The sequence below is a fragment of the Eublepharis macularius genome, chromosome 18, assembly GCF_028583425.1.
Source record: "Eublepharis macularius isolate TG4126 chromosome 18, MPM_Emac_v1.0, whole genome shotgun sequence".
NCBI classification, from domain to species: Eukaryota; Metazoa; Chordata; class Lepidosauria; order Squamata; family Eublepharidae; genus Eublepharis; species Eublepharis macularius.
The window spans coordinates 39,428,503-39,451,243 of NC_072807.1; the positions used below are offsets into that span (position 1 = coordinate 39,428,503).

At 48.2% G+C, this 22,741-nt stretch overlaps 1 protein-coding gene across 2 annotated transcripts in view; it reads left to right on the plus strand.

Moving 5' to 3' along the window:
• Positions 1–20,129, plus strand: part of TLN2 (talin 2) — a 134,028-nt gene extending 113,899 nt beyond the window's left edge. For both annotated transcript variants that reach the window (XM_055002171.1, XM_055002170.1), the window contains exons 49-57: positions 660–845; positions 2,743–2,850; positions 5,214–5,319; positions 6,687–6,811; positions 10,219–10,344; positions 12,302–12,364; positions 13,832–14,014; positions 15,257–15,382; positions 15,929–20,129. In XM_055002171.1, the coding sequence (XP_054858146.1) occupies positions 660–845; positions 2,743–2,850; positions 5,214–5,319; positions 6,687–6,811; positions 10,219–10,344; positions 12,302–12,364; positions 13,832–14,014; positions 15,257–15,382; positions 15,929–16,057 (1,152 nt within the window). In that variant the 3' untranslated portion in view covers positions 16,058–20,129. The remainder of the gene's footprint in view (positions 1–659; positions 846–2,742; positions 2,851–5,213; positions 5,320–6,686; positions 6,812–10,218; positions 10,345–12,301; positions 12,365–13,831; positions 14,015–15,256; positions 15,383–15,928) is intronic.
• Positions 20,130–22,741: the final 2,612 nt, after the last annotated feature.

The following is a 22,741-nucleotide window of genomic DNA, read 5'->3' on the forward strand; positions in this document are numbered from 1 at the left end:
GTCGGTAAAATGAGTACCCAGTTTCCTGGGAGTAAAGTGTAGATGACTGGGGAAGGCAATGGCAAACCACCCTGTAAAAAGCCTGCCAAGAAAACGTCATGATGCGACGTCCCCCCATGGGTCAGGAATGACTCGGTGCTTGCACAGGGGACTACCTTTACCTTTTAATACTGAGCTGTATCCAGCCACACAGTTAAATGTTCTGAAGTTTCTCAAGGAGGTGGTGATTTCTGGAGATTCCCCCCTTTGCAGTAGCCCTTCCCACATCTTGTTCCTAGTAGCCCCCCGGGAATATGGAGGGGAGTCTGCCGTAAAGTATTCCAGCAATAGGTTGCTGTAAAGATTACAAGACCATTGTATGCAAAGCACTTTGAATACGGCAAGCAGGACGTAAGTAGTAGTATATCAATAATCGTGGCTGCAGTTCCAAACCTCACTGGACCTCCGCAGCTCTTCCTACCGCATCAGAAATGTTGACACTCTTTGTGGGGAAGATTTAGCTGTTTGCCACAAATCACGTTGGTTCATGACATTTGGAGAGTTTCTAGTTGTTGCATCTGTTTCAAGGCCAGCCCTTCAAGCCAAATGTCACAGCTGAGTACCGTAACCTTTTGCCCATCTTGTTTTTGCCGCTTCTGTTTGTTCTCCCCCAATTCCAGGTGTTCCAGTCGAAGGAGGTTCCTGAAAAGACCTCCTCGCCTGAAGAATCGATCCGGATGACGAAGGGCATCACCATGGCAACGGCCAAAGCTGTGGCAGCTGGGAACTCCTGCCGGCAGGAGGACGTGATCGCCACGGCCAACCTGAGCCGCAAAGCAGTCGCTGACATGCTGACGGCTTGCAAGGTAAAAATGGGTTTTTCTTCTCCTGGAAATCCTTCGGAGAGCCCCAGGGGGTGTGAAATGGGGTGTGTGTGTGTGTGTGAAAACTGTCCAAGTGAAAGGGGCTCTGTCTTGAAATGGAGGAGAGGGGGACACTTCAGTATTCAGGGGAGCAAATTCCCAGAGTGTGAGGGAAGGCTTGGTGTCTTGTTGTGTGTTTCCTGGTTAATTTTAAAATCTGATACTGGAAATGGACTCCATCTAGATAGAACTCAGGAATATGGTGGGTTTCCCCCCTTTTTAATCAAGTGGAGTCTTGAGAAGGTATGCATTTTAAAATTGCAAGCCTCCCTCCCCGCCATGTTGGGGGTGGAAGCCCAGCTGAAGCGAGACACTGGGGGCGTGCAAAGGCTCAAAGGACTGCTTTGGCCTTGGCCAGCACCCTGTTTCCATCAGGCCTGAGATCAAGTGCACGGAATGCTTAATATTACTAATAATAAACAAAATATTGTGATTGCTGTTGGTTGCCCGTACTGCCTTCCTAAACAAGGCTTCTGGTGTGTTTTTTAAAGAGTTGCTCGATTTAATGGGAGTCATATTTATGAGCGGGCATTTCACTATACCGTATGCCATGTAGGTCGTTGCTTTACAAGGGGTTTCAGCTTCTCTTGATAATCCCACTGGTTAGTGGTGGAGGATCTGCTTCACATGTGGAGAGCCCCAGGTTCGCTCTCGAGTTAAAAAGGATCTGGAAACGGCTGATGGGGAAGACCTGTCTCTGCCGGAGACCCCCGAGAGCTGCTGGCAGAAAGCAGAGACCAGGAGCCTGACTCTGTAGAAGGCAGCTGCACTAAGGGCTGTGGCCAGTCCAGCCGGCATCCTGCCCTGTCTTGTGCTTGGTCAAGCGGCACCATGGAGATGCCTTGGGGACTTCCCTCGGCCGTAGTGAGGGCTGCGTCCAGAAGGTCTGGGGCCAGCCTGCCTTGTCCCTCTCCAGAAGGAAGCCGCTGCCCGCAGATGAGCTGGAGTGCAGGTGCCCACAGCGCTTGGGGCTTCCCTGTTCCAAGAAATGTGACAAATAATGTAATAAAGGGGCGTTAAGCGGCCAGGGCGGCAAGCGGCTCCTGTTTCTTGAGGCTGTTTTGCTTTTGGTGTCTTGCTGAAATAGGAAACGAAAGAGAATAAGCGTTGGACCAAATGAATCACGAGGAGCAGGGAAAACAGCTGCTAGCACCGTTTGGAAAAATCCATGCTGTTCTGTACTACAGAATTTACATCCCATGCTTAAATTATTTGGTAGCGTCCGTGCCGTGCTGTCATGCGGAATTTGCATCCCGTGCTCAAAAGCTTTCTTCGGCATTTCCAAGCAGTCTTCTTGTTCTCTTATGGGCACAAGATGAAGAACATCTTTGGGTCTGTTTTCCTGTTAGTGAAAGATGTAAATCGGCCATTTGGTGATGCAAGTTGCCTTCTGTATATGTGGGGGCCCTTGGGGATGTTACCCCAATGAGCAGTAGCATTTATTCAGTAGCACACAATCTTACCTTTCCCTCTATATGCAAAAAGGCATCTGTGCTGATTTTTTTTGATAACGCACAAATTATTTAATCAGCTGATTACATCTTCACTAATTATTTGATTAAATGATGAATCGAAAAAGTTCATTAATCCACCAAGAGCCCTACTTAGTTAAATTTGCTTTTCCAGAGTGTCTGTTGACAAGCAAATGAATTATCAGAGGAATTTCCAGCCTAGTTGTGTTTCTTTGGGTATGGCCTGGAGCAGCGGTCAAACTGACGCACAAAGAGGGGCTGGGGGGGGGGTTCATTCTTCTGTCCACTAGGAGCTTGTCCTTCTTGCCTCTGGGGATGCTGCACTTTCATGCGCAATTTGTTCTGTCAATGTTCTTCTGCACCCTTAGCAAGCTTCGTACCACCATGACGTCGGCGAGGATGTTCGTGCAAGAGCCTTGCGCTACGGGACAGAGTGCACCCTGGGATACCTAGAGCTCCTGGAACATGTTCTCACGGTGAGTCTAAACTCTTCTCAGTACTCTTACTAAAGATTTCGAGGTCTGGGTGCACTCTGGTTAAGTTCCACAGAAGAAAGATGGAATTTTAAATTAATCAAACTTTTCGAACAGTCACTTGCGTCAACTTGGTAGCAGCCTGGGTCTAAGGGGGCCTGCCTGTGTTTCTTGCCTGGAAGCTGCAAATTTCTCTTCTGGCTCATGCATTGTTCCACATCTGACCAAAGACACTGACAGTCTCTGTACACAAGACATGTGAAGAGCATGTGTCAGGAGATGCAATGGTACCTGGGAAGGGTAGTTTAAAAAGACAGAGCCGGCAGCAGGGCAATGGCTTTGCTATACGCTGGAGCTGTGTGAAGGGGCTGTGAAATGCCAGAAGGGAAACTTCAGCCCATTACAACCTCTCCAGGTCCAAGCCTGGCTCTGAAAAGCAGCTCCAGCCTATTTCCATTCCTTGCTGTCCTCTGGTTGAGATCCCACACAGTTTTAGACTGGAGAGGTGAAATTGACAGAGCCTTCATGGAGGCAAAGATGAAATTAACAAACCCTCTGAGGAGCGATCTCTGCCAGCTCTATCTTTTAAAACTATGCTTCCTGGCTAACATTGCATCTCCCTACACTTGACGAACATGCGCCAAGGTCATCTCGTGTAGAGAGACTCTTGAGTGCCTGACCCTAACCCTGGGTTGATTTCCTTGGTTCACCTTACAGGGAGATCGCCATCTGCTACCTTTTTCCTCCAGTACATTGTAGCCCTCTGTGAATATTCCAGTTCTTGCCAAGACGGCTAGCTGGGGAGCAAAAACTTCTGCCAGCCCATTTGATTTTTCCCAGCTTGATTTGTAGAGCAAGTCACACAAATGAATTGCCTCCCAGAAGCTCCCTCTAGGCTGCGCGGAGGACTGATTAGAAATGTGCACATTGCCAGCAGATCAAAGGGCAACTGCAACTGGGTGTGGGTGTGCCGGGCCTGGCATTGCGGTGCTGCTTGTTAAATTAAATTAATGGGCTTGTGTTGGAATACAGATAAAGGAAAACAAAGGCGCTCTTGCTACACCACCTGTCACTGTCAAGGCAAATGGGGTGAGAAAAATGAGGCCTGTGAAATCTCATGATGGGAACTTGCTCAGCGGGGGTAGCGGGTGGGGGGGAGTATATTCCAGCACCCACGTGTTTAAGGGTTTTTTTCTTAAATGATCTCTTTTCTCCCTCAGCTTGAGATAAAAGAACTAAAAAAAAGTAGCACTTGGGGAATATCATTCGCTTTTCCTGTTTACCTGTGTTTTAATCCGTTCATTTAAGGGATTTATATGACATTTTTAACGGCCAGGGCTCTGTTGCAGTCCCTCCTTGGGCAGAAACTCTGCCGCATAGTCATAACCCTAAGCTAGTGAACCGGAGACCAGGCAAGCATCTTCAGTTCCCAGCGGGAGAGGAAGAGGGGCTGGGAGTGGCTTAATCTGCAGTTAGGAACTGCCTGCCCGCCTCTCCCCAACCATGTTTGTAATTTGAGCAGCGGCTGAGATTCCAACAGGAAAATTTGGTATGCTTCTCTTCCCACTTGTTTGATTTGAGCGCTGTTGATGTCGCCTGCCTGTTGTGTGCAGCAGGGGAAAAGAAACCCAGTAGCTGCGTGTATTTTGGGATGCTTCAGCTTTCAGCAGAGATGAGCTCTGAAAGAGCTTAAAGGAGACACTGAAACAGGCAAGAGGCAGCACACACACACACACACCTTGTGCCTCCCCACTCATGCCCGCCTGCCCGCCTCTCCCCACAGACCCCATCCGTGTCACCCCAAAGGCATCAGAGAAGCCCCGGAGGCCGGAGTGCTGCGGAAGCGAAACCGGTGTAGGTCTCTTCGGGGCTGGGGTGGGAATCTGGGGAGAATGCCCTGGAAGCCACTCTGAGCTTTCTGAAGCGAGAGCTGGGTGGATCGAATCAAAGGTGGGTTGATGTAAGGAATCCATAAGCACGAAACCAGGCAAAGGAGCTGGGCCTTTGCAAGCCCAGGCGCCCCCAAAGAGGAGAGGAGAGGAAAGAAGCATCTTGGTCTGTGTTTGGAGGATGAAGGAAGGAGCTGTGACGAGCGGCCCTTTCCAGGAAGTGAGGGGCAAAGCGCAGGGTTGTGAGTGCCCGTCGGAGGACTGTTCATTGCTCAGTGGTTTTCATACAGGCCCCGTTGCAGCCAACGGCTTTGGGATGATGTCTTGAGTATCTCAGCAATCCCTGGTTGGATGATATAGCCAGGGAGATGGCAAGACTTCTTTAAAAAAAAATTCAAAGCAGCAAATGGACTTCAGACAAGCACCAAACTGGCACAGTGCTGCACGTCAGCCCCGGCTCTTGCTTTATACCCATAGATTCTCCAGAAGCCCACCCCAGAGCTGAAGCAACCGTTGGCTTCCTTGTCAAAACGGGTCGCTGGGGCAGTCACGGAGCTCATACAGTCCACCGAAGCAATGAAAGGTGAGTTTGGCAGGAATTCAGCCTTCCAGGGCTGGCAAAGCGGAAGCAGAAATACATCCCTGGAGCTTACAAGGGTAAGTAGGTAGCAAGTAAAGACATATGTAAGTGTCCCCCACCTCCCCTGGCCTGGATAGCCCCAGGGAAGCCAGACACCATCAGTTCTCAACAGCGAAGCTGGATCAGCGTTGGTTAGTAATTGGACCTCCAACGAAGATCAGGGTTGCAGAGACAATGGCAAACCACCTCGGTTAGTCCCTTGCCTAGAAAACCCCACCAGGTTTGCCGTAAGTCACTTGGTGGCACTTCCCACTGCCAGCACCAGCTCTCAGCACATTTCTGAGGTTGTGAACAGTTACAACATTTTAAAACTGCAACAAAAAAGATGGAAACCAGTAGTGCCATCAAGAATCACAAAGAGCATACATCCAGAGGAGTTAGTCGTGTTAGTCTGTAGTTGCACTATAGTAAAGAGTCTGGTAGCACCTTTAAGACTAACCAACTTTATTGTAGCATAAGCTTTTGAGAACCACAGCCCTCTTCGACAGATGCATGTGATGAAGAGAGCTGTGGTTCTCAAAAGCTTATGCTACAGTAAAGTTGGTTAGTCTTAAAGGTGCTACTGGACTAAAGAGCATACAGCTCTACGGCTGAAAGCTGTCTAAAAAGATGCAGAGAAGATGGAAAAGATCTACCACTGGCTTAGGTAAAATGCATTCCCCTATTTTACCTGTTTGGAGCTGAAAGGCCATCGGTGCCAGCGCTAAGTGGAGGACATTCCTCAAGTGAGGCGCCACTACAGAGAGGGCCCTGCTTTGCTGCTCATCTTTGCCTTCCTGCTGCCCCACTCCCCCAGCACTAAAAAGCTGGACCAGCCCTAGGCTTAAAGGTGGATCCTACTTTTTGCAATTTCTAGGTGCTTCGGAGGAAGGATTCCATGTAGGCTGATACGGTTTAAATTACTGTATTTTATTCTGTCTTGGTAGTAAGATGAAGGCCTTGCATTTTTAAAAATCTCTTTAAAGGGGGAGTGAGAAAGATATATGGAGGATATGTTGTGTGGAACCTCCAAGTTCAGAGGCAGTGTATCTTCATGCCCCCATTGCTGGCGGGGGGGACAACAGGAATGGAACCTAAACCCTCCATTCGTTGGCCTTTCTGGGGGCATCTGGTTGAGCATTGTGGGAAACAAGATGCTCGATTAAGTTAGCCTCCCCCAGTCCCGTCCCCCCCGCCAACAGGGCTCTTCTGATGGTGTTTTCTGACACTTCTGACACCATGTCAGTGTGTGGCAGAGCTGACTGCCTGTCCCCAGCGCAGCTGCAAAATCTGTTACTGTTGTGCTTTTTCCTCGTGTCTTCCAATTCCAGGAACCGAATGGGTTGATCCAGAGGACCCCACGGTTATTGCCGAGACGGAGCTGCTGGGGGCTGCAGCCTCAATCGAAGCTGCGGCAAAGAAGCTGGAGCAGCTAAAGCCCAGAGCCAAGCCAAAGGTGAGTGAGCGAGTAGCCCTCCTTCCCAGGGGGCCAGACCCTTGTGAGCAGCCCCGAACTGAGGGGTTCCTTTCATCCGCAAGCACGGCCTTTAAACCTCCGTGGCATGGCTCGTGCCATCCCATAGAGGATAGAAACAAAATTTGCAGGTAGAAATTGTGTGCAAAATACAGTGCCTTTTGCCTTATTCTGCTTTCGTGGCTTTGGTTGGCTGGCTGTTTTTAATTGTAGGTTAAGGGTTATCGTGGCGGTAGGAACGGGGAATAGCATGAAGATTTCCTGATTGGTGGCAGTGAGGTAGTAAGTGGACAAGGATTGGGGCCAAGGGGGACGGAGAGTCCGCTTTGCAGGGAAGCCTCGCAGGCTGGCTCGGGCAAGGAATTTTCCGCTCCTCCGCAGATTCCTGAACCATCACAAGGTGGCGCTCAAACGCCGCCGTGTTTTTGCTGCTTCTCTGGGTCGTGCCGCTAACGAGAGGGCGTGATGTGATTTTCCAGGATCAGAAATTGCATTGAAAACCTGCGGCCTTAAATCTTTTCCATGTTGGCACCGAAAGAGTAGCGATAGAATGCAATGGTCAGCATGTGCAGAATTCTTTCCTTCACCTGCTGAGTCTCCCCACGTGGCCCCAGAAATATCGAGGATCTCAGGAGTTGTGATTTCCAGGACTGTGTGGGATGACTTGGTGGGCAAGTGTGAGCCCCAGCACCTGTTTACTTTGCACGCTGAATGTTGCATGTGGAGTGTATGCCAACCTGAACAATAGGTCTAAAGGTTTTGATAGATTAGACCTCACTTTTGCGGGATATGCATGCTAGTTACATGTTTATGCCATTACATCAGTGTGCATGGCATGTTAATAGAACTGTGTAAGCAAAAAAAGGAGACCAGTCTGTATTCCCAAGTTGCTTACAATCTAAAAAAAAAACACAAGGAAACGACAAAGGAGGTGGGGGAAGGGCAAGTGGTAGGAAGGGTTGAAAGTGGTAGACTTTCCAGCTAAGGCCGAGCAAAGCCGTTTGGCACCGATCCGTGGTTTACAATGTTTGCAGGAACACACGTGTATACGAAAGGGCTGAGCTGTGAAGGCCACACCAAAGCTGTGTGGCATTGCAGGAAACCACAAGAGAGTTCAGAATTTTCAGAATAGCAGAATTCAGCTTTTAGGAAGTGCAGCGTTTCATCTCATGTGTCTGGTGAAATCTAGGGGTGGCTGAATAAGATTTAATGATGTCACAGTGGGGTTGGCTCTTCTCCATGTGCAGCCAGAGCAGGAGAAGTTATGCAAGATAGTCAGAGAAGTGCAAGTTAGCTGTATTTGCACATTCGTTTTGTTACAGAAGAGGAGGCTATCTTGGCAAATCTTTTTTTTCAATTTTGCATGAGGTTCATGCAGCTCCAGCGTAGGCTGCCTGCGAATTCCAAATCTCTGCGGCGGCGGCTGTCTTTCAATTGGCCACTCATCATCAGAGCATTTTATGGAGAGGCATCCAGTATTGCCTGTTACACTAAGGCAAATACAGTTATCAAAATACTTCCCAATGCAAAGTAACAATTCAATGTTTAAAATATTTTTTTTAACAAATGGATTTGCCTCTGACTTTTAATCTTGCGAAAGAAAACAAGACCACTTTTTTCATGATTTCTGCCGAAAAGTGTTGCTAGATGTTTTTGTCTAGCCTTCCCGTTGGTGTCAGCATTCAGAAGGGGAGGGGAGGGAAAAGGAGAGGCAATAGATGAAAGTTTATCCCTTCCATGGTGAGCATTCAGCACTTAATCCGTGTCTCAAGCTGTGTCCAAACCTGGATGCCTTGTTCTGCAGGACTCTGTGTGATATGTTTGATATATTAGGTTGTTATTTAGGCCAACTATATATCAAACATTCCTACAGTGTCCCGCTCTATCTCCGGGGTTGTGTTTTCTTTTGGGGAGGTTTTGTAAAGAGATAGCAGGAGGCCGTCTGAAAGAGCACTCCTCAGGTTGCAAAGAGGCTTGAAAGGTTTAGAAGATTTCTGCAGATTCTCCCTTCAATCTGGTTAAAAGGATATGCACAGTCAAAGACTCCCTCTTGTGTGCATCTCAGGACGATGGAGAACGTGGAATACACAGCCGTGAGATCACCACTCACTTTAAAAAATCCATGGAAGATAAAATCCATGCTAAGTCCATGGAAGGGAGGTTTGCCAGGCGCCTATTAGCCATTAGCTGCTAAGTGAAACCTCCATGTTCAGAGGCTGTCTGAGGTCAAGGGGGGGCATCAGTTTCAAGCCCTGCTTGAGAGCTGACTGACTCTGGTAACAGGATGCTGGACTAGATGAATGTTTGGCCTGATCCAGCACAGCAGTTCATCGATTCCGGTGCCTCGAGGTTTGCACCCTGGGCATCAGCAGATCATAGAGCTTGTGAGGGTGGCGGCCACTGCTGTCTTCAGGTTTCTGTCTGTGCTCGCCTTTTTGCAGCACCTGTATTGTAAATATGAGCACCCGTTTGTTGCAAGGGAGCTGGTTTGCCTACGACAGGGGCTGCCCCCTGAGGATGCTGCCTTCCCTTTGGAAAGTTAAGCCTCTGTATTCCTGGGGAGCTTCCAGCAAGGACTTTGGGAAAGAGATGATGTGAATGCAAACAGCTGCAGAATAAGGAGAGAGAGAAAAATAGCCCAGTTGATGGCGTTCCTTGATTCGAAGTCTGTTTAGAAACGGCTGAAATAACTTGGCTTGTGTCCACAGCTAATAATCCAGAATAATGAATACTGTGGTCCTGTAGCGAAAAATGACTGGCTGTTTCTGACCAGTTCCCCTCCTCTGCAGCTCCTGGCCATGTGCCCCCCTTGGCCTCTGTTCCATTCTCTCTTCTGTTTTCCTTCAGCTGCCCTCCTTCCTCTCGCCCACTGCCTCTCCCACCCCTCATTTCCATTTGCTTCCCTTGGCCGTCTGCAATTTCAGCCACGAGCATTCGACTTTCCTAGGCCTGTGTTGCTGCTTCCCCCATTTCCTGGTCCCTCCCGACTGCTGAACTCCTCTGTGACGTCAGAGCATCCAGGTCAATTGCCAGCAGCAGCAGCCAGTTCCTGATTTCCTCACTGCATGGTAGCACGTGCGCTGCGACTGCCAGTTGGCACCTAAAGTAGTGCAATGAGGCAGTGCAGATGGGCAGAAAACCCTCTCGCATGGGACCTGTTTCACGGCAGCCAGCTGGGTCCTTGAAGCAGCAGAGAAGCAGAAATTTATCCCCAGTGCTTTTTCAAAGGAAACCTGAATGCTTGCTCTTCTGTCTGCACTCAGAGGGAAGTTTGAGCATCTTGTACAGCTGGTGTGTTGGGGATGGAGGGGCAAAAGCGAATTGCTGAAATGTCAAGGAAGATTTTTTCCCCCCGAGTGGTTGGTAATTGTCTCCTCCTCTGGTTATAGCAGGCGGATGAGACTCTGGACTTTGAAGAACAGATTCTGGAAGCAGCTAAATCCATCGCAGCCGCTACCAGCGCCCTCGTCAAGTCAGCATCTGCCGCTCAGAGGGAGTTGGTGGCTCAGGGAAAGGTCAGTAGACACAAGTCGACAGGTGAGAACGTAAGTCACGTGGTTAATAACGAGAGAGGCATTTGCTGGTGGATCCGTGGCCAGAATAAAGAAGGGGTGTGGGGTATATTCCTCTCCTCCATTTGTAGTACGGATACGTAGCAGAAAACAGACTTCCCTTTTTAAGAAACTGCCCTTGCCATGACTTCTCCCATTTGCCTTGCATCCGACCGTGGGGGGGGGGGATCCATCCACCCAGTAGCCAGCTCCATTAACATAATGCAGCCTCTGTCTTTCGAGTGCTTCAGAGGCAAGTGACCAGCATTAGAGTGCCTTGTGTAGCTGTTTCCTGCGCTCTTGGCAGGCGGCTCAGTTGCTTTGCTGACGTCTCTGTGAAAAACCATTCGGTTAACCATTCGGCTCTGATGGGGCACCCCTTGTACTTACGTGCAGAAAGACGGAGGAGCCCTCAACCGCTTTGCCTAGATGCGGTTTGCTTCATCCTCCCTCAGAGAACAGGACTATGAGAGGCTAGCAAACGGAGCTGTCTGTTTGCTGTGAGAATGGGCCTCCACGTCCCTGTAGGAGCTGGCATCTGAAAGGATTCACCTGGGCCCCCTCTTTCACTTGGTGGGCCTGAACGCAGCTGTGTTCAGCTTGGCCGTTCAGGACACTGATGGAGTTTTAAGCATATGGAAGATGAGGAGAGCCGGCCTGGAAATCAGGCCATGCACACAGATGCTTTGTGAGTCCGGCGCCATGGGGTAGCTGTTTCATTCATGTTCACTGATTCGCTGATGCCGGGTACAATTCGGAAATCACAACAGCTCCCCTGCCCTCCTTTGATGATCTGCGTATTATTTTTGCATCTGTGATGGTGAATGGTAATTATTTTCTAAAGAGCACCATTCTAGACAATTCCCGTGTAATTTTTAAGGAAGCTTTTGTTCTTTTCTGGGACGTGTCAGCTCTGTGTGATCACTTTGGAACAAAATACATTGTGGGAGGAGGTTTTGGAGAGGAGAAAAATACACAGTAGGTGCAGCTGCAGCTGAGAACCAGAAACGTTTCTCTCATCTGGTTGCTCCCAACTGAAAAAGAGCTCCGGAATAAACTGTCTCTAAGCTAAGACTGAGCTCTGAGCCCTTTTGAGGCTGCGTTCCCTTGCGCTCCTTGATTCGACCTTATAATAATAATAACTGCAGTTCTGTGCTGCTCTTCTGGACAGATTAGTGCCCCGCTCAGAGCCCTGAACAAAGTATTATTATTATTACCCCCACAATACAGCTCAGCAGCTGGGAGTGAAAGGGAGTGGCTCACCCCAGGCCACCTGCAGAGCTCATGGCAGTAGCGGGAGTCGAACCATCAGAGCGCTGATTCAGAACCCGACGGCTTAATCACTATGCTACAGCGGCTCTATAAAGGGGCTGCTTCACATTTCCCAGCCCTTTGCTAGAAGCAAAATCAGCTGTAATGTCTCACTTCATAAATGATGCTCTATACAGTTTTCCCCCTGTAGGGATAAGGAATGGCTGTAGGGGACAAGTTCCCCCCATAAGTATTACATTCTAAGAGGTACCTATATTGCATCTGATAATCATGAAGTAATCATAAAACATGCACAACTTTTTCTCCCCTGTGTTTGCAATTCAATGTTGAGGGCCAAGAATAGGTTCCTGCCCCCACAAACACACCCTGCTCTAATCTCCTCCCCTCCTTCCCTTACTGAAATGGCCCCCCAGGAGTGGTAAATGAAAAAGATCTAGGAAAGTGGGATCAGATCCCTGCTCAGCCAGTAGGTGACTTGGGTCAGTCATCTCCACTCTGCTTTAACCTACCTCGCAAGGAGGTTGTGAGAATTAAAATGGTACCACAAGCACAGACACAGATCCTGAGCTCCTTGGAAGAAAGGTGGTATATAGAGATGTAATGGGCTTACTAGATAACACCCTGAAATTTATCTGAACTGTGTTTCTAGGTCGGGGCGATCCCTGCCAATGCGGCTGACGATGGGCAGTGGTCCCAAGGACTCATTTCTGCGGTGAGTAACTCCGTTTCTGGTGTAGGCAGGGAACCCTGGGACCCCAGACCCCCAGTGCAGAGGTGTGATCTAAACCCACGGCTTGCCAGCCCAAGATAGGTGGGCTGTTGCTCGTAAAGGTGGACATGGCTGGCACCGCTGGCGACCTTACCATGAGGTCACGAAGGGCTGCGGAGGGAGAAACACAGGAGAACTTCCTGGGAAGTGGAGCTCCTCCATAGATGAGACCCTCAGGCAGCAAAGTATCTTTGTTGATATACTGTTGTGGAAAATAACTGCTCAGCCCAGGTTAGAAGAAGCTGCAACGCTTTTTTTCAGCAGCTGCTGTCCTGCCAAAACGGAGACCTGCAGCTATGGTGCAGTTATCTTTTATAAGTTAAAGAACAAAGAAGCTAGTATTCATTGGCTGATCAAAGTAGGAAGGCCCATCTTGGTAATAATGTGGTTGGTACATTCATAGCAAAGCACATTTCATTGGCAGCTGACGTCTGCTTACGTGCAGCTTTAGTGCAAGAGAGGAACAGAAAGGGAAAAACTGCAGCTCTGTAGGTGGGCTACATCCACCTGCTTATCTCCAACTTTCTCACACTACTGTCTGTGCAGCTTTCTTTCGAATAGATTATAAAATGGCTTCTACAGTACAAAATTGTGTATCTTGTCTTTCTACCAGAAAGCCCTCCCCAGGCAGCCCACACAGAAACAAGAGTTAATAATAAAAGTCACTCGTATAACGAGCAAAACAGCAGTGCAATTACAACGCAGCAGTCGGCAACACCGAACCTGCTCAATAAATTGCTTGAAATAATTAAAGGTTTCCAATTGAGCATCTGAAATCTAGTAAACGAAATGCTGTTCTAATATCTCTGGGGAGGGAATCCACTCAGAGACAGCCTGAGCTCCGATCACCAAATGCCTTGCCTCTGAAGGTGTGTCCGGGTTGGGGGGTTCATAGCAGGGTCTCCAAAGATGAGTTCATACGAAAGGTGGAATCACCTGGGAACAGGTGGCCTTCAGGTAACCCTGGTTCCAAGCCATACAGGGTTTGAAAGTTAAGACCTATTCTTGGAACTGTACTGGGGAAACAAGTTGGAAAGCAATAAAGATCTTTTCAGACTGGTTAACCAGTCTTCATCAAACCGATGGCCATATCCTGGACCAGTTGCTGTTTCCAAACAATCTTCAAAGGCAGCCCCACGTACAGTTGCAGTGATCTTGTCTGGATGTTCTCAGAGCAAACACAACTGTAGCCAACTGTAGTCTCTGAAGAGCAGCTTTGGTTTATTAAGCCTCCCCCAATCCATTGCTGATTCCAAATTCTCCTGCACGGGACTTCCACTCACCACACCCACCTCAGTCTGTTGCTAAAGGGAAATGAAGTTGGGGCTTGTCAGGCGATCTTGCCTAGCATGCAAATGTGAGAGATTTTTTGGGCCGTACCACATATTCTGCTGTGACCCCCCCCCCCAGGCCCGAATGGTAGCAGCTGCGACCAGCAACCTGTGTGAAGCCGCCAACGCTTCAGTCCAAGGCCATGCCAGCGAGGAAAAACTGATCTCGTCTGCCAAGCAAGTGGCAGCTTCTACCGCCCAACTGCTTGTGGCTTGCAAAGTGAAGGCCGATCAAGACTCGGAGGCTATGAGGAGGCTCCAGGTAAGGATGCTCCGTGTGAATGGCTTCTTCGCGGGAGAGCTTGCTGAGCCTGCGGAGAGGGAGGGTCTTGCAACGCACTTCAGTTTAATAGCTATCCAGTGCCATGTTGGACTTAGAGATGGGAGGACCAGGCCAGACAGGGCCATATTAACCCGTGGCTGGGCCCCTAGCCTTTCAGGTATTTCGGCCCCCCTACGGCACTTCAAATTTGCACCTCACTCCAGGTGACAGCCTGACCCTGGTATGGTAGACACTAGACTGCAGCACATAGCCCTATATCCATTTTATTGCACGAGTTGAAGTCTTCAGGAAAGCATATATGGGGGAATAATTGTTCAATACCGTCATCTTTTGAAGTGAATACAGTTTTTATTATTTATTAAAAATACGTGTAATTTATGGATAATTGTTTTAATATAAGAGACCATTTGTTTCACTTCATTAAGGAAGCAGTTAATTATCTTCTTAATAGAGGTTATATAAGAGAATCAGTTAATTGTAATTTATGTGGGGGTGTGCCTCAGCAAAAAAAATTGATGGGCCCCTCGTCCCTGCGGGGCCCCTCGGTTTCAGCCTAGTCGGCCTTAGGAATAATACGGCCCTGAGTTCAGGTTCTGGGTGACACTAGACAGCGACCATCTCTTAGCTTAATGTGCATGTCAGGGTTGCAAAGCTAATATGCAGAGCGTGAATGCAACAGGGCGGGGGGGGGCGTTTTCTAATACAGCGTTGTGCACGGCTTGCCACTCCGCTTCAAGGTGCCTGAGGAATGGGGAAGGGAAGGGAAGGAATGTCCACTTGGGGCTGGCTCTCCTGCTGAGCCGGCGGTTTGGGGGCAGCACAGTGAAGCGGGACTCAGCTGGAGGGTACCTGAAGGGAGTGAGCTGTGGCTCACAAAAGCTCCTACCCGACCACTAATTTTGTTAGCCTTAGAGGTGCTCTTTTCTACTGCCACAGCAGGAGTTTGGCTGACTCTTAGCCATCAGTAGGGGAGTATCTTGTCTGGGACGACAAAATACCTTGAATCAGCTCTGCATGTGGAGCTCCAGCTCCCGGGCAGGGGTGGGAAGAGGCAGGCGGAACGGTGGTGGTCTCAGGTGGCCACCCCCTGCGGAGCTGCCACCCCCTGCAAGTGGGGTCAACCAGAGGGAGGTTGGACACGGTGGGGGCTTTTTGAAAACTGCGATGGCTCCAGCCTCCCTTCTCTGAGACATTTCTTCCTGCTGCTTTGGTCCCCTCTAGGCGGCAGGCAATGCTGTAAAACGAGCATCCGACAACCTGGTTAGGGCAGCCCAGAAGGCGGCGTTTGGTAAAGCGGACGATGACGACGTGGTGGTCAAAACCAAATTTGTGGGCGGCATCGCACAGGTTGGTGAAAATCTCTGCCTTGTCTGGTTTGTATGTAAAGTTTTGTGTGGTTGCACCCAGATATGCCAGTCTGCCCAGATGTGCACAAATCTGTCTTGGTGCTGGTTTTGCGGGCGTGCCTGTCTCCTCCCTGTTTCTTTCCTGTACATGGAACCCCCGTTGCAAGCTACCTCTGGTCTCTTCGTGGCATATAAATGCAGGTTAAGTAGAGTTAGGTTTTTTCCTACACAGCCTAAACCAGTTTGTTAGAGGAGAGGGGGACTAACTCCAGTCGCCGCCTGTATTTCATACAGCACAGATAACGAGACAATTTTTAACCAAGTTTCTCCATGTAAGATGGGAAAGGCAGGACACTTCCCCTGCTGCGTTCAAGACACAGCAGGGCTGCACACCCTCGTGCTAAAATCCTGGACTGCACTCTGAAATTTCTGGGTGCCGTTCTGTGCCATGAACATATGCAAAGCAGTACTGCAGGATGCTTAATTCCATCACCTTTTTATTCATTCGCATGGCAGCGTCAGTGTTATATGCTGTTGGCTTTTCTAGATCATCGCAGCCCAAGAGGAGATGCTGAAGAAGGAACGTGAGCTGGAGGAGGCCAGGAAGAAGTTGGCCCAGATTCGTCAGCAGCAGTACAAATTTCTCCCTACTGAATTGCGGGAAGATGAGGGCTAAACTGTCAATGAAGGTTTCTTGAAGGAAATGAGCTGGAGGGGCATGCTCTAGACAAACTCGGCCAAGCACTTGCCTGAATAGGTTTGGGGCGACGAAGGCACAGCCCGCGGGCTCTTCTTGACTCTTCCGCTGAGGAGCTTCGGCCCGCCAACTGATGGTACAGTGTTGAGGTCACCCGTCCCCTTCCTCTCTTTGATGCGTCTCAGGAGAGAGAGCCTCACTTTTCTACAAAGGGGTTATAAAGTCAGTATTATATCATAACCTGAAGTTTGACCTATTTATTACTCTGTTTGACCTGTGTTAAGGACTTTGGTATTATATAATACGTAGGAACCCAGTGTAAAGAAGTCAGTGTCTCAAATAAGCTACCCAAATGGCAGGAGGGCCCCGGCAGCAGGGGGGAGGGGGAGGGGGAGGTAACCATTTCTCTCTTTCCTTCCAAGACCAAGGTTGAGGCAGCTGTAGTATTTGCAAGAACCAGACGTATGAATGTGTGGCCTCACCGAGAGCGTTTTGGTCACGTAGTTTTCTCTCCAGTCGGAGGGCCCTTCTCGGTACCTGTTTGCACTAGAAGTATTCCTTTCAGCACATCGTCTGTGGTCATTACCCTGCAATGTACAGTATTTGGAGTGGGGGTTGGGGTTGGGGTTTCTGGCCTGTGGTGGGTTTGGGTAGCCATCCTTTTTGGAGAACGAATAACCCAAGGAAGAGGAAATTTTGCGAGTGTGTGTTAAAACTCCAAGTTCATGAAGGAAAATGCCTTTTTGTGTTTATATACCTCTCACTTAGGTGATCCAAAAAGTAAATTCTCAGCATTAAACTGCATTACTTCCCCTCTTGTTTACGTGAGAACTGATTTGTACTGTGGGATGGGTGAGAATCCAGGAAAGGTACTTGGCTACTAGAAGAAACCGCATCATGTCTTAGAAGAGAGAGACCCACAAATACTGGGGTGCAGCTCCCAAATGACATGTGCAGCTACGCAGTTCCAGCCAAAATTGCCCAGAGCAGCCACTGGAGTTATCTGGACAATCAAGCTGACCCTAGATTTTTGCGGTGTCTCGGTGGAAATAGGAAGAAATCAAGAGGCCTGGTAACATTTATCTCCATTTATTATTTCTGTGGTCTCTTTTCTGCCTACATTTGTGGGCTATGCAGGGAAAATCGGAAGCTTCTTTTGTGAACTGTGAAGGAAACTATCTGGAAATTGAAAACCTGCACCCTAAATAGTGCTTTCCAGTACATAGTAATTGCATTGTTATCTAAAGAGCAGCTTTCCAGAAAATAAAAATCTGCTGTTCCAAAGGTACTGTGATATTTTTCCTCTGATACGGCATAAATCCTCAGGCAAGGATGTTGTTTCATATACAAAACAAAGGCAGAGTCTGTTGCTTACATCACAAAACCATGGAAACTGTTAAGCAATAAGCTTTTGCCTCGCTGTCCAAATCTTCATAATTATCCATCGTATTCAGACATTGGCAGTTCTGGAACAAACCTCACATTCGGCTTGCCGGAAATTGCTTTGGTTTCCCATGTCCTCTCTGAATGCCAAGAAGTCAGTTTCAAATCGTGTCACTGTGAGTCCCAGCTCTGTAACCTTTGTTGCAGAAGCACAAACCTGCTGGCAAAATCTCGCAGTGCATCAGTCAACATGCCGAGGCCAGCCTGCCCATAGTGAGAACTTGCAGCTACAAATTTGGCTCAATGCTCCAAACTCTTTGCTCCGGCTTCTTTGATGGGCGGCCGTCATGACCCAGTTCACACAAGCTGCAAACAACTGCACATTTCACCTGCCTGTGAGAGATTGCCTGCGTGAATGCATCCTCCTAAAAAAACAAAGTTCCCTTCATCTAGAAAACTAGCAAACCAGGAAGAATGCTGGGCTTAGAACTCTTTCACCCTCCTAAATCAGCCCTTGATAGGGAGTATTTTTAGTAAGTGATGCAATTGACCTCACCTGCAATCAGAACAGTACTGGGTTTGTGTAGCAGTTTCTGCCTTCCAAAGTCTGGAAGATGTCTCAAAGGCAGGAAGTTAGTGGGGCCCATAAAAGGAGAGAAGTCCTTATCAAATCCATTACCCAGTCCATTCCAAGTGGGATCATAGATTTTGAACAGAGCTGTAAAGGTGGGGTCTACTTTCCAATGCCGTGTTGCTATTTACACATCCTTGCATGACAGATACGTAACAGGAGCTTGTCAGCCATCCGTCTGATAGATATCTTAACCCTTTCCATGGCAAATAAATGTTGAAGTACCTTTCCTTGTTCGTATGTCTCTGTCTCTTCTCTGATGCCAAAGCAATTCAGAGGCAGTCAGATTGCAAATTCTTGACAAATTCAGAAAAAGCATTGGCGAAGCTGTTTTTTACTGGCCAGATCAGACTCCTGTTTGATAGACTCCGAAGGCTGAGTTTCCGCTGTGCTAAAGCAATCAAAAATGAGGTACTGCCACCACAAAGGCGGAACGTGCCAATCTGCGTACGCGTTTGCAAATTCAACAGACATGCCCGATTCCCCCCGTTTTGTATATTTCGTTCTGCATTTAGTCTTGGGTGTAATTTGGTTGGCTTTTGGCTTGTTGCTTGGAGAGTAACAAGATTTTCAAGGCACTGAAATGCTCCCCCCCGCCTCCTACAAACACTGGAAGGCTTATCCCAGCCATCCCTCTGGATTCAGAGCTTCTGTTTTCAAACATATCTTTGCCACACCTAAGGGCTAGAAACTTTTTTTTAAAATGAAAGCAATTCTCAGGAAGTTAAATGCTGCAGCCAGAGCCGCCTTCTGCTGCTTTCTTGCCCTGTCTTGGAATTATGACCTGCATGTGGCCCTGGCTGCACCCCCCCCCCCAATCGACATGTTTGCCACAGTGGAAGTGAGACATCCCGTCCTGCTTTGTAAGGGCAGAGGCTGGGCATCATTGTGGTCTGCTAGCCGTGGCAACAAAAAATCTTACTTGAGTAGGCAAGATATTTGACAAAACAACCTTTATAGATTTCTTGGTTGGAAATATATTTTAATACAGCTTGTGTGGACAGGTATCTCCCCCATGTGGCAAAATGGAAAGATGACCACAGCAAATGCAGCGTTAGGTTTTTCTGTCAGCCTCGGCATCGGGCCGTGTTTTAGAAAAGCAAGCTGAGCTGGCCGCCAGGGTGTTTGGGGCAGGAGGGGCAAAGTTTACATGTCCCCCTCTATGTGTCACAGCGCTCTTGTGCAGCCCTAATGAGTTTCAGCGGGGATTTTGCAGGATTATGGATGGATTATGCCCTTCACTCCGAAGTGTTTTGTTCCAACTCAAAAGGGAATTGATTGATAAAGTGATTTTTGGTGTTTTGCCACCTGTAAGAGAGGGAGAAAGGGAAGGTGGCACAAAAGCTATCCCAGGTGCCCCAGGAAATGGCTTTCTCCTTGGGGCTTTGAAGCTCCTAACAGAGGATCTTAATGCCTCTTGAGAGAGGAATGACATTTGCCTTTTTTATCTCATGTGCCAACCCAGGGCTTTTTTTCAGGGGGAATGTGGTGGGACGGAGTTCCGGCACCTCTTGAAAATACTCGGCAATAGTGCTTGAAAATAATATTATTTCAAAGACTCCCGTGTGTTTCTTCCTCATTTCCCTCTTGAGAGTTCCACCACCTCTTTTCCCAGAAAAAAACCCCTGTGCCAACCCTTGCACGAAGAACGGTGCCTGTGCCCAGGCCAACTATTTTGGTCCATTTCAAAGAATAATAAATTCCTTCGTTACAAACGGTCAGGACTGCTTGTAATGTGATTGCTTTCTTTCTTGCAACGAAACCACTACAGACTTTGTCGAACTCTTTGTGTTGGTCACTTGAACTTTGCCGCCGAAGGATTTCTGAATGAGACAGGCTCTTCCATACAACAGCCTCCCGACTGGCACATGGCAGGGCTTGCCCTGTGCAAGTCTGCTGTTGTTGAAAGACCAAGGGTCTTACAGAAAAGCATGAGGGGAGTGTGTTCACATCTTGATGTTACGCTGTATGTATGCTATTTATCTGACCCACAAGACTGTTTTGTATTTACCATAAATAAAACTTTTGAAAGAATGATCCTCTGACTTAACCTGCCAGTCTCTGCTTTCGTGAGATGCTTTGTAAGTCTGCCGAAGGTTGGGGAGGGGATGGACTCAGGATGGCTGTGCTGCAGTCCCAGATAATAATTACCATTTATAAGTGTGAAAAAGCATTCTCACTGCATGATCGTATTGCAGGTCCTTACCAACAGCCCTGTGAGGTAGCCCAGTACTCAGCCCGAGAGAACGCTTTGCCCTAAAGCTGTGTAGTGAGTTTGTAGAAGAGACACAAATCGAACAGGGGCGTTCCTGATCTACAGCTGGAGTCTCTCTTTGCCAGTAAACGGAGCCAGACGTGCAAGATGCAGAAACTGGTTTTGATTTCATTGCCTGTTGAGAAAGTTGTTGGAGAGCTTTTGGCATCAGCGGGCACAGAATTTGGGTGAGAGGTGATGAATAATTACCTGCCTGGGCTGCTTGGATCTTTTTTCCGTGATAGTTTGCTTTGTTGGGTTTTCGTTTCCTGAATTCATTTTCTTTTTCAATACACAGGTTTTGCACTTGGCAGTCTTCCAGATGAGGGAGAAATGTGCCAGTTTAGAGTATCTTGTGTCTCAGGGCTGCTAGGAAGGGCCTCTTCCTCCCAGAGACCTTTGAGAGGCACTGACTGTTGAAGTAAACTGGGCCAGAATAGCTGGATCAAGGGTCTGTCTCAGTAACGTTCGTGTAATCCAGCCGTTTTAGCATGGAAGAGCAGCTCTCCCCATTCAGAAGTTTCTAAGTGAATTGGTAAAGTTTTTAATGTTCTCTAATACCAAAAAGGGATTTTTATAGTATTGCAAAATGCAGTGGCAGGAAATAGTTTAAAATAATATGGTTGGGATTCTCATCTGACAAAGAAAGCCAAAGCAAACTGTGGCGGTACTGCAAGCTACTTATTAACTTCGGCTGCAGAATGAAACAGACAGCTTGGAGCTGGCAGTGGAGTAAGGCATCTGCACAAACCAGAGCAACAGTACAGAATGAGGATGAATGCTCCCAAAGTTGGGTTTTGTCCGTTTTAGAAGCATGTGGCTGCAAGAAAAGGACTCCATAACACCAAGGCAGGACCCCAGAAGCTCTTTGTAATAGCAGGTCTCTGCTCTGTAAGGTCTTTGTACCAAAGGAGGCAGATGACGCAACTGTCTGTCGGTTGGTACTCTTCCGAGAGGAAATGCAGAAATACAAATGGGGAGCTCAAGTAGGACAGGAAACAGGGCAGAGAAGGAAGGAAGCAGTAGAGAAGGAAGGAAGCAGTCCCTCCTCCCTTCCACACAATTTCCCTCTTTTCTTTTAAAGAATTTAGGCAAGAGGAATTAGTCTGCCTTTACTCCCTGGCAGTCTGCACAAGAATAGTACAAGTTTACAGAGGGGTTCAAAGCAAGATGCCTTCTAGCTACATGGCCTGATTGCTTTCCTGGCTAGAATTGTAAAAGTGCTTAATTTTGGTCTGCGTATCCTGGTAACAAATCCCATTTGTGCATTCCCCCCACCCCACCCCTGCTAGGTTGCCCCACAGAATTGTACATTTCTAGGGCAAAAGGGCACATGTGTGATTGAAAACAGTTTGTTCATTTTGGCGAAGAACGGAGAATGGAGGAATGTTTTAAAGTGTTTCTTTTTCCACAGACTCTCTCACCTTGTATACCATGTGCAGGCTAAAGGTGATCAAGTTCGTTTGCATTTTAAAGTCTCCTCCGATGATTAAAGGAAAAGCAAACTGAAACAAAGAGAGAGTGAATTCTTTGCATTTGTTGCTCAGAACCTGAACAGCTGAACAGTTGAAACAAAAAAAATAATTCATTGCCAGCTGGTCCCTCGGAGGGTGCAGGAATTCAGAGAATGTTTGATATGTCTTTTGTTCCTTGATGGGATGGCATTCCTTAAATGTCTTCAGCATTTGCCGTTTTCCAGGTTTGGGCTCTCGAAGAGAAAGGAATATTTGTGTTCAGCCTCAGAGCATCTGGCTAATGTGTCACTTCTCGGAGCGGCAAGAAATGTGTTTGCCTCTCTTTTCTTTTGGTGACTTAAAGCATATTTTTGGAGAGGGATTTGCTTGTCAGCTGGGCCACAGACTGAGGCTGCAGCTACAGCCGGGGCTTTTGTTTCACCTTATTTTTGAATTGGATAGTTGTGTGTCACGCCCGCCAGACCCAAGAATATCTTCTTCCTTGATATGGGCCATTGCAACAGGGGGCCAAGGAAACAAATGGGGGGAATGGCCTAACTAAAGATGAGCGAGTGGGTCAGAATCCACAATGCAACCTCGAAGGCGGCATCATTTAAGGCTTAAGCAGCCGCAACGAGGAGAGGTTTTCCGGGGGCTGAGGGGCTGTACTCCCAGTTCTCAAGCTGAGGTCCTTTCAGAGGTTGATACGGTACATAAACCATTCTGGGGCAGGCCCAAACTTCAGCAGAACCCGCAATCTTCCTCTGGGCCTAGAAAGGATGAAATCTGCCGCTTACGGGCAGCTTATGTTGATGTAAGCGGCGTAAGGAAACAACCACCCGGTCCGGCTAGAACGGAGAGCACTTTGGGGAACTCACAGCAAGGCACAGCTGTCAGCCTGGAGGAAGAGTTGGTAGCTTTGGGCTGAGCTGGTTGCTTTA